This window comes from Xiphophorus maculatus, chromosome 3 (assembly GCF_002775205.1).
Source record: "Xiphophorus maculatus strain JP 163 A chromosome 3, X_maculatus-5.0-male, whole genome shotgun sequence".
NCBI classification, from domain to species: domain Eukaryota; kingdom Metazoa; phylum Chordata; class Actinopteri; order Cyprinodontiformes; family Poeciliidae; genus Xiphophorus; species Xiphophorus maculatus.
This window is the reverse complement of record NC_036445.1, coordinates 18309286-18321252: the sequence shown is the minus strand read 5'-3', so window position 1 is coordinate 18321252 and position 11967 is coordinate 18309286. Positions and strand designations below refer to the sequence as shown.

Genomic DNA, 11967 nt, shown 5'->3' with positions numbered 1-11967 from the left:
GATGGAAATCAAAGTACGTCATTTCATTATGACTGCATATAAAACCATTAAAAACACTAAAATCTTCCAGGAAATCATTTATTTGACTCTGTAGTCAAACCAAAGACACTAATAAACTATACTACATAAGCATATCAGACTTTCAGAGTGGGAGCCCTAAATGTGTATGCTCATGCTCCTGTGCCTTTACTGTATATATGCTATAAAGCCACATATTCAGTTTGTATTTATTGTTTTTTAATAAAAGCGACAAGAACCTCATTTAACTTCCATGAATCTAGTTTGTTGTCATTCTTCTGCAGGAAACGGACTGCTAGAGGTAACAACATTCATATAGTTCTGCTGATCATAAAAAATGTTGCTTTCAAGTGAGAATAAAAAAAGTTCCTGCATTCATTCCCACTCTGTCGCTTTTTATTTCTTTAAGACAACAAGAAACGGAATAAAACTTTCTTTGAGTTGGTAAAATATCATGTGTTTTTCACTATCAAGCCTCTATAAACTTTATATGGGCAGGAACTTGATTTTTGCGCAAATGTCGTGCCTTTAACAAAAAAATCAAAGCAAACAGAACCAATTAATCAGAGGAATAAGTTGAGCTCTCGAAAACAGCGAGTGGAAAAGAGGGAGAGAGAGAGAGAGAGAGAGAGAGAGAGAGAGAGAGAGAGAGAGAGAGAGAGAGAGAGAGAGAGAGAGATGTGCAGGCTGAAAGTTTGTCAGTAGGAACCAGAACCAGGCGCTCAGAGAGGAGTGGATGTATGAGGACGGATGGAGCGACGGGAGGTGTGAGAATAAATGCGCTCTTTCTTCTCCAGCACAGAAACCCAAAGGCACACATTCATGCGGACTCCGGCCCCGCGGGACTGAACAGCGAGAGTGGATCATGGATAGGAAGTCATCGGGAGAAGCAGAAGCATCGGTTCTGCTCCAAGTTTGAGCTGGAACAGTTCGGTCTTCAAAGACGCGCTGCGGGGTCCGGAGGGATGACACTCATCGCCGCTGATTGATCGATGAAGGTGTTGCTCATTTGTTAAGGCTCACTGACTCTGAACCGTGAACTTTAGTCGGACGGGACAGGTGCACTCGCTCAATCTTTCTTCCCCCCCCCCCCCCCCCCCCCCCCCCCCCCCCCACTTACATGAAGACTTGAAATATTACAACTAAGACAAACTCACAAACAAGAAAATCCTCATAGTATTTATATCTTTAACAACCCGATAATTAGTCTGCAAATGAACCTGCGTCGACATTTGGCGCTAACATGCAGAACATTGTGAGTGGATTTAACGCATCTCCAGTGGAAAGAGAAAGCTGAGTATGTGGTGGATACAGAAGCGCTCGGGGGAGACCGCTTTGTAAACAGAAGAGGAAAAAGAGGAGGGAAAAGTAGAAAAAAAACGGACTAAAGGGACTGCTTTCATTCGGGCTTATAAATGGAGCTGCGTAAAAACCTGTTGTGCCTGGAGTTTATTCTCCTTCTGAAAGGTAAGATTTTCTCTCTGGGGTTTTGTGACAATAACAATTTTTATATTTTTAAAGAATTTACTTGAGGATGTACAACTAAAGGATTATTTATTTAAGCTGCCAGCGCGTTTTAGTAAATTAGAGTATCATTTAAATATATATTTCAGTAATTTATTCAAAGAATCATGGCACATAGTGAAATATTTCTTAACCTCCAGGTGGGTAAACCACAAAATGTAAATGATGAAGGTGCTGACTATTAGAGAATTATATAAATTGAAGGTTGAGTGGAAGGAAAAAGTCGTTTTGAAAATCTTAGGGTAGATGTTACGTATGGACTTGCAGCGGAAGTCAAACTCTATAAGCCACCACACATCTTTTGGGGTCCAACTTATATTTCACTCCTGAATCAGAGCTGATGTAAGAAGTGTTTTACAGAGGAGGAAAAGGAGCGGTCGTTTGCTCAGTGGTCCAAAACTCCTCTTTTCGGCTGTAAATACATTTGGATTCCATCTGGATATAAAGGTCACAGATTCTAGAGGAAGAGTGGCGAGGCACAAAATCAGAGCTGCTGGACGTCCAGCAGGAAGTTTCCACTCAAGTCCAAAGTCAGAGCAGCTGTTTGCTGGGGCTTTTTATGTCACTTTATGAATCCCTCTGCTGTAAAGCTGAGATTGTGACTGCATTTTCCAGCAAGATTTTGTTCTTGTCACACTCTCAAAAGTACTACTGTCTGCATTAAAGCCTATGACATTATTGTGCTTGGCCCACCTGACCAGAACCCCCAAGAGGATCTATGGAATATTTGTCAAGAGTAAGACGGGAGACACCAGATTGGTTTATAACCAGCAATAACCATGACTTTCATAACCAGATTGCTTCGTAACCTTTAGCTCAGTCTTTCTCAAACTGTGGTACCCGGACCACTGGTGGTCCGGAGGTTTCTGCATGTAAACAAACGTTTACTTGCTGTGATGTGAGCTCAATGTGCGACGCTACATCTAGCTTACCAAAGGATTGTGTTAAAAATAATGATGGAAAACTGACTTAAAACCAAGTCACTGAAGACAAAAAAGCTGCAAGGTAAAAACTGTCTTTGGAAAGAAGAAAACTCCAGAACTTCTTATATGATCAGAGGAAGCCCAGTTACAGCTGCTACTGAGTGTTGATGTGTCAGACACTCAGTGTCACTCAGTATCTGACACATCAACACTCAGCAGCAGCTATAGTTGAGCTTCTTCTGATCAGCTTCCTCTGATCTCTAGTGGATTCCAATCGCTAGATATCCACCCGTCCTTTGAACGGCTCTATGCAGTGAGCGGTAGAACTCGACTCAGTTAGTGAGAACTGTTCTTTGTTTTTTTATTAATTTGCTTGCCTATGATGCTCTGCGTACACGTCTACAGCAATTGTTATTTTTATTTAATTAAAAATGATTAAATAAAATTAATTAAATACAAGCGATAGAAATGGGTGGATTATTTTTATATTTAATGATGCTGAAAATGATTTTTTGTTTCTGTTAAAGCAACACAAGTCTATTTGTTCTTTAATTGTGCTTTGAAATCACAAATAGCCCTAAATGTTATTAATGCTCGGTAGTAAAGAACAATTTCTTTTATTTTTATGTGTTTGACATCATTGGAAAGCTTAGACACTTTCAGTATCTGAGAGTAACTCAAAATACCCAAGTTGACCTGTTCATGGCTTTGTTGTGGCCAGTCAAGTCACATTTCCCAAACAGCACCACTCTTCTCATTAGGATGAACAAAGAAAACAACAATATGTGAGTTAAGAGACTATTATTTTCATTTCTGGTTGCATTATATATAAAGATATATTACGATAATACATCTCAAATGTAGTTAAGTGGTCCTCAGCCTGAAAATGTTTGAGAAACACTGCTTTAGCTCAATGCAGATGAGCTAAAGGTTATGAAGCAACCTGAATACAATTCAGTTTTCTTCAGTAATGCATGAATTATTGCAAAAAGGAGTACTGTCTTATGCAAAATCATAATTTCCTGAAAAGTTAAATCCCTACTTTTTAAAATCCTGCATAATCATAATTTTATAATAATTGTTAAATTACCAAATCTCTATTGTTGTTTGCAGTCACAAACAATAAAATTTGGAGCCTCTTCAGTGACTCTGCTGTGTCTGTGTTGAAAGCCTAAACATTAGCCTCCACCACCACATGAACAAGTCAGATAAATGACAGTTACTTTATAAGACACTTTATTGCTGTTTGAAGAACAGCTAGTTAACAAAAGTCACAAATTACTTGATGGCGACAAAATTCTTCATGTTTAATGAAAAGTGCAAGAGTCGTGAATCATTTAAAGAGTTGTTGGTGGCGCTACAATGGCTGAATTGGGTCATCAAATCAATTTCTGCTGAGTGCTTCATAAAATCTGGAACTCAAGTTTGTAAAGAGAAGATAAGAGGCTGACCGTACTGATGGCCATTAACCTGATTAACAGACAACCCCTGCCAATATCAGTGTCACACATGCCTCCCAGAGATCCTCTGATCTTTCTTTTCTGTACCAGTGAACCACCAAGCAGACATTCCTCACATGGTTGTGCATGGAAGAGAGCAGGCATGTACAGAAAAACACCTGGACACACTCCATGTGTCCGATAGATCAAACATGCAAGAAAGTGAACACCAGCCATCAAATAGTTTCTGGTTCAGAGTTTAATCTTTGGGACATAATTTATTTCGCCCTGCAACTTTGAGATGTGTCCTTGGTCCAACACTGAATCAAATGGCCGAATCACCTCCTCAGGATTCAGTCAGGTTCTCCACAGTCCTGCTAATTTCCTGATTATTTGATTCAGGTGTGTTGAAACAGAGACACATCTAAAAGTTGCAGGACACTGGCCCTTTGAGACATTATAGCTGCAAGGATTTATGTTTGTCCAAAATGTTGCAGTTTCATCTCCTCTTACAACTGACTGACCCGAGCCGCTGCGAGACACAACCTCTCCGGTCATATCAGAAGCTCCCATCTCTGAGACCTGAAGTCTGAAGTAATGAGGGTCTTGTGGCGTGTTCGTTTTCACAGTGAAGCATAAACATCAGTCACCCTCCGCTGCTCATGATTGCTGCAGCAGGGCAGTCTAACACACCTCATTGAAGTGTTCCTGCTCAGCAGAAAGAACGTGAAGAAAAAGCCCATTGTTGTCTGCCTAGAGAAGTGTGTGATTGTGATTCTGATAAGTGGTGGGTGAGCTGCTGTGTTACAGCACGCTTCCATGAAGCAGAATAAGATCAACAGGCTGATTTTCCTTTGTTTTTGTTAACTTTGCAAAGAGCTAATCCTCTCAATACAGCAAGTGCTGAGCGTTTTGTGATGTTAACCTGTAAGATTAAAACGTTGGCATTTGCAGGAAGCTGTTGAGTAATTATAGCTGCATGCTGTGGGCATGGAAATACCCAAAAAAGATTACCGAAACAATTGCATATTTTAAGAAAAACACCAGTAGTCAAATTTAACTGATCTCATTTAGCTACGTTAGCTGTTTAAATCCAGCATGAACAAGCCAAAACGTTTTCATGGCTTTGAACATTTGCTTCGACCTCTACAGTAGCTCGTGTAGCTGCAGTGATGGTGTTCCTGCCTCTGTGTGTCATTCTGGAGCATGTAGGTGACTGAGTATGTGTGTAACGTTAATGGTTTTAGCAGAGCAGCTCCTGATGTGGACAGCAGGACTCCCATGTCTGTTATGCTTTACTGAGATGTCAAACACAGGTGTGTGTGCGTGCACGTAGGGGTGGTGTGTGTGTGTGTGTGTGTGTGTGTGTGTGCTTCTCCTGCTATCTTCTTGTTATTTTGCTGACTTTCATTCCCGCTCCCCACTCATCATCCACCCCCGGCTCCCCAGGAGAATATGACAGAGATGGGAACAAAACACGATCAACATAATGGAGAGAAAATCTGGTGAAGAGAAGTGGACAGGAAAATATAATGAGTCAGGTGAAGAGAACTGAGACATTCACAAAGACACGTCACTGCAGGGTGTTTTCTAAACTAGGTTTGCAGGATAATTAAGTGGAAAATGGGGACTGGGAGTCTTGTACAAAATTATGCAAATCTTTTAACCAGCTATACCTCCTGCAATGAGCCAGGCCAGATTTTCTTGTAACCTTATGAAGTGGTTTGGTCATTTTATTCTCTAGGATTTATGAAGGTTTTTCACAGTTCTTGTTTGGACTTTGACCGCTTTTGTCTAATTTTGGCCCATGTCTTGTTCTTGATAATGACAGTATGTTTCACAAGGTGAAAAGCAGATACAAGAAGATGTTAAATGTGTGAGACCTACATCACAAGAACAAGTTCTGGTACGGTTGTCCTGATCTGAATGTCTCTGTCCCTGACAGCAATTCAGTCCACCCAAAGACTTTCACAATGCTGCAACCTCAGTCTTTCCCAGCAGTGACAAATATTTTGTCCCAAGAAGACTTTGGGAGAAGACTTTGTAAGATGGTATGTAAACCGTCTTACACACATAAGACGGTTTACATAATTTCCCGTCTTATATAAGCTAATTTTTTCCTCTAATTAGAGATTTTGTTTATTTGGAGCAGTTTGCTGCATAGTTAGGCTTGCATTAGCATGTTTATTCTCTGATTTTATGTCACGCGTTGCTAACTGGGTGCATGGTATATTTCAGTTACTTGTAAGCAGCCAAAACATTGTTGTACATTGTTGTCCTGTTTCATAAATTTCCTCTCTGCTTTGAGCATTGTAAAATTTAATGACTGATGTTTTAGCTGCTCTCTGCGTAACTATCTTTCTAAGTGCAGATGAGGCTCTATGACAGACTCAGGACTGCTACATGCAGTGCAGTCTGTCTTTCTGTGCGAATGTCCCAATAAAAAGGCTAAAAACACTTGAATTGTTAGAAAAACACAGATCTTTTTGACTGGTAGAATTCTGCACCCAGAATAATGCAGATTTGCAAGCTTATACACATAAACATTAGTTTTTGTTTAAAAAAAAAACACCTTCCATGCAGCTCACTAGGGGTTTACAACTGACATTAAGATGCAGACAGTAAACAAACAACAAGTATGAGAAGTCAAGTTTAGTCAGGAGCTCCAGTCCTTTAAAAACACCTTGATCTGGATCCAGGTATTCATCCAAGAATCTGGAAATCATTTCTTTATGAAATAGGATCAAATCTAGCAAAGGGCCAGAGAGATTCGTCGCCCTTCAGTTGGTCATCCACTTTGCTTTCTTTGAAAATCCCCATGTTGGTGCTAAATACAGCTCTACATCTGCTTTACCTACATTATCTATGATATCTCCCAAATATTTAACTGAATAAAAGAAACCTGTAACAAACTGCCTAAAGACACATTAATGGTTGTGTTTTATGTGCACACCCCAAAAAATAATATCAATTCTGGACTGAAAATGAGTTTAAATAATCCTTTAGGCTAAAGAAAAACTTTGAAAGCCCTTCAGGATGTCTGAAAATGTTTAACTTTTGGGAAGCAACATTTGGCATGGTTTAAATTGCATCTTTGTGTTGGTACCGTAGAATAAAGAAGACTACCGCATCAGATTCAGTTCTTTCCCATTCTTTCCAGTGACAACTGTTCACATCCAGCAGCAGTAGCACCCACAGCTGAGTTTGTGGTTCAGGAAATCTGGACTTGGTTTTGGTTGACGTATGTTTGCCACCAGTTGTCATGACAATTAGTGGCCAAAAAGCTGCTGGCATGGTGTCATGTATAAAGCCAATGTAAATGGCTTATACACAGAAGAAAGGACAGAGCAAGACAAACAACAGAGCTGCTCTGTAAATGCTCCAGGCTGTGAGAACAAGGGTAGAACGTCATAGGACGCTTGTATATCCTTATGTGCCTGTTGTAAAAGTGTGTGGAAAACTAAGAGCAACTTTTTATAGCTTATATGGGCGAATTAATGAATCGAAAGATAAAAGACAAAATTGTCAAAAACGGCTAGTGGAGACCAAATTTAAAACAACGGTTTGTGTGATGTAATGAAACCCAGAAGAGTTTCACAGCGATCTTAGTGATATGGTTAAGTACAGATGGTGGGTGAGCAAATAATTTCTAAGAAGCTTGGATTTTCAGCCTGTCTGCATAGGAGAAAGAACACATAGAGTGAAGGACATACAGTATATAAGACAATCAGACAATTCATAAATCTTATCTGATGCTGAATGTCTTGTAGTTGACACATCACTGCAAGGGAAAGACTAAATGTCTTTCTAAGTGAACTGGTCACAGATGCTGCCAAATGTTAAACACACATGTTCAGAAGTGACTTAACGCAACCTCTAGCTAGAGAGAACACACTGTCACAAAGAACACGTTTCTGGTTTCACAGTTTGCTGGAGATTGACAGCGGCTCTGCAAGGACATAATACTTTTGGTATCAGTGTGAAAACCAACAGAGCTCCACCCACTTCAGGTATCACGTAGTGTGTGTGTTAAACAACTGGCCACAAGGTGTTTACAGAAATCTGCAATAATCTGTTGGAGTTAGCTTAATAGGCAGTACAATTGAAGAGGAATGGGTAAGTTTTTCCAATTGCGTGTTGCTGCAAAGTCAAAGGAGTTCAGGCTAGAACGATGAAGAGTAAGATACGTGTAGTGATATAACCTTATACAATAGTCATCATAGCCTAAAAATATAGGATTTCCTTATAGAGAAGGTAAAAACAGTGATGGAGTCTCTGGGTTTGAAGGGACCACCAGCCTATTAATGTGGGGTGATTTTAAAGTGAAGAGCATTTAACTAAATATGGTTTGAAGACAATTATTATAGCTTTATTAATGAATATTTCAGATTGCTTTTGCTGCAGTAAGAATAATGCAGTTACTTTACCAATTACATCATCCTATCTTTATTTGTTTTAAATTATTGTTTAGTTATTGAGGAAGTGTTGTGACTACAGGAATCTCCTACTGACTTAATCTTAATTTTACATCAGCAATGCAACAAGAAGACACAAGAAGCAACCCCAGAACAACAAAAAAAAAACTAATTAAAAAGTTATTAAAAAACATAAGTATTTCCAACATTCTTACCCTAAATTTAAGCTTACCTGTGCTTTTTTTTTTTTTATCACATTTTGCACTCAAATTACCCAAAAAACTCAAAACATAAGTCTCAATTACCTTCATTTAAAGCAACAAAAGTAAAATCCCCACAGATTTTGTTTTTCTCAAAGTTTAAAGCTGAACAACAGACATACTTGGTCACATCTTGAACTGTGTTTTTTGTTTAGCTGAACATACATATGTTTCTAGCTATGAGTCCCTGGTGAGCAAATCTGAACACGAGACAGAGAAGAAAATTTCACACTCAATGAGGATACCAGAAAGTACATCTGCAAGTACGAAGTAGGTGGAAGAAACTGGATTCTGTGAGAAAAGCAGGAGCAGAGATGGATGAGAAACACTGAACGTATCCAGTTTCCCCCTCTAAACCAAGTGGAATCCCCCTCTGATTGGCCTGGACGAGGTAAATGTGTGTTTTAGTGGGAAAGTGCAGGAGGACCTGGAGCACAATCACTGCTCCAGTGATCCAGTCATGTCCAAATCACAGGGTGAGACTGAGGAAGTCTCTGCAGATGAACCAGGAGCTTGCAAAATTGCACACAAGGTCAAATGTATCTTTATTTTCTTACACATTTAACATCTTACCATTCAGGGCTACAATTAACACAGCTTTAGCTGGCTAATTATCAACTGTCAAGACTGGAGGAGAGTTTTATTGTCAGGTTGAGCTAAAGATAATGTTCTCCAAAACACTTAAATTTATGAGAAAATGTGTAGGAAGAAATGTGGCAATGTGCATAAAGTGCAAGTAAGATGAGCAAGTGTGTTTTCTGGAACAGGATGTTTCAAACACACTCCCTGTGAAGCTTCCTTCTAATTATATTTGACGCTACTTTTGACTGAAAATGATGTTGTTCATCATAAAACCACATGGAAATGTTTTAATATGTAGATGATTTAGTGATGTTGAGAAAACACAAAGTTAAGCAGGTTGATCAATGTTAGAGGTTTTACTCAGCTTTGTGTTAAAAATGGCTAAAATATTAATAGCACTGCTAAAAATATTCACACCTCTTGAAACATTCTTTATTTTATCACATTACACATTACTGCTAGAAATATTTATACTCTGTATGTTGGGGTTTTGAAGAGGTGGGTGGTAATGATTTACATTTACTCTGATACATTTATTTGAGTAACCCTTTGAATAAAATGTACTTGTTTTGCATTAACTTATTGTGCAATTATGTTATTTGTTCAAATTAATTTCTAAGTGATGCATAAGTGGAAAGAAAATTTAAAATGCTTTTTTAATCTTTTACAAAAAGAAATCTGTAAAGTGTCTTGTATTTTTTGTATTCAGACACTCATTCTTCTTCCCTTCGTCCGCACATTCTGGAAAACTGTTCAAACTAAAGAAGTTAATTTGCAGAGCAGCTGTGAACATTAACTATGAGATACTTACTACAAATTCTCAGATGCATTTAGATCTGGACTTTGACTGGGCCAATCATTCCTTGATTGTATTCAATTGTGATCAGGGTTAGACAGATGGAGCCAAATATAATCATTACTTAATGTATTCCAGTGCAAACTGCAAAAAAAACCCCTCTCTGTCATGGAATGGTGCGGTGTAGGTGGTGAGGCAGACGCAGATGACCCAGGTGAGATGAATAATGGTTGTTTTAATAATAAATAAACGTCAAAAACAGTCCAAAAACACAGGCAGCACGACTGAGCGGAAGCCAGGGCTCAACGCCGGTAGCAACTGGTTTTTCCAATGGACACACGAAGGACTCGGAACACATTAGACGAGGACCCGACAGAGACACAGGTGACACTAAATACACACGGGGTAATTAGGGAACGAGAAACACCTGGGAGTAATCGAGGGGAGAACAGGACAACACAGAGACACAGAAAACTCGAAATAAACACACAGAAAAACACGGAACATGACACTCTGGCTGGTTTGCTGGCTAATATTAGAATGACTGATATTAATCAGTTTGTTATAAATGTCTACAGAGGCATTTCTGCTAACAACTTAAAGTTAGGACCACTGCTGTGATCATACAGTTGCAGTTACTTTAAAAGGCAAATACATAATTGACTAGTAGAAACACATGGCAGGGAGAGTCATTGAATAAAAAAAAAAATTCTCAAGCTTTTGGAATCAGACCTTCATTTACTATTCATGTGATTAACTTGTGAACATGTGAAAACCAGGAACTTGTGTAATTTAAATGAGTGTGCTTTGATTTCATCTCAGCAGCTTGGTGATCTGCCTCCCATTTTGCTGCTTTCTGTCCTCCGTGTGTCTTTCTCCGCTCTCCTACCAACTATGAAGGGCAGGCTTGTATGTCAAAACAGGGAGCTTACTATGCTTCAAGGTTTTTCTAACCCACACCCTTCTCTGCTTTGCTTCACCCCTCCTCTCTCCTATCCCCCTTTCCTCTGTCACTTTTCATCACAAAATCTCCTTTTCCCTTTATCTTTTCCTCTTTTCAGAGGAACCACTGTAAAATAATTTTAAAAAAACCCTCCATGCTACACAATATTTCCAGCCAGGTTTTGCACATTTTGCACTGATTTGTATGGTTTATTTTAAAGCAAAGAACATGTTGGCAAACACACTCAGAAGTGTGGCGATCCACAGACCATTATCTTGTCAACGTCTTCTTGGTCCCGATTAGTTCTTCTGTATTTGGAAATAGAGAGAAAAACACAACACTGCATAGATTTATAGAGCATGCAAAGTTAGTGCATAATCTCTACTGAAATAGATGGTTGAATGGATGCTGCCTCTTCTCCACTGTGACAGTATTTTATGTTTCCTTCTCTTTATTTCTGTAACTTTTAATTCTTGAACATCTTTGTTGTTTCTTCCAGGGTTGTGTCAATGTTTCAACATAGATGTGAAACATCCTCGCGTCTTCACCGGCCCAGAGGACGCCCAATTTGGCTTCTCTGTCCTACAGCATGAAGCAGATGGAGAGAAATCGTAAGTATTTGTGTTGGCGGAGGTGAATATGAAATAAGAAATATTTACATGATGCTGTGTTAACATTTGGGTGGCTCTGCTGAAGGATGCTGGTTGGAGCCCCGTGGGATGGGCCGCCCAACAACAGGAAAGGAGACGTGTATAAATGTGTTGTTGGGGAGGAGAAAAACTCAAACTGTAGTAAAGTAAACCTTGGTGAGAGACAAAAAATAAAAATAAAAGTAAAATGTCAGTACTAAAGCTATATATCCAGATGTTAAGTAGATCTTTTTTATTTGTGTACTTCAGGTGAAACTGCTCTACGTAATGTTTCTAAAAATCTGAGGAACTCTCACCTGGGAATGACCCTCACACCGGACTCACCTGATGGATTTTTGGTATGTTGGTTCTCTAATTTCTTTTTTAAGTTCATATGCCCAAGGAAAACATCAATTAATGACGGCACTTTAGATCAAA

At 39.1% G+C, this 11967-nt stretch overlaps 1 protein-coding gene across 1 annotated transcript in view; it reads left to right on the top strand.

Moving 5' to 3' along the window:
- The first annotated feature begins 1136 nt into the window (after positions 1 to 1136).
- itga10 (integrin subunit alpha 10) overlaps positions 1137 to 11967 on the top strand; it is a 35861-nt gene continuing 25030 nt past the window's right edge. Inside the window, exons 1-4 of the mRNA XM_005810290.3 lie at positions 1137 to 1485; positions 11400 to 11511; positions 11597 to 11706; positions 11800 to 11888. Coding sequence (XP_005810347.2) covers positions 1434 to 1485; positions 11400 to 11511; positions 11597 to 11706; positions 11800 to 11888 — 363 coding nt within the window. The 5' untranslated portion in view covers positions 1137 to 1433. The remainder of the gene's footprint in view (positions 1486 to 11399; positions 11512 to 11596; positions 11707 to 11799; positions 11889 to 11967) is intronic.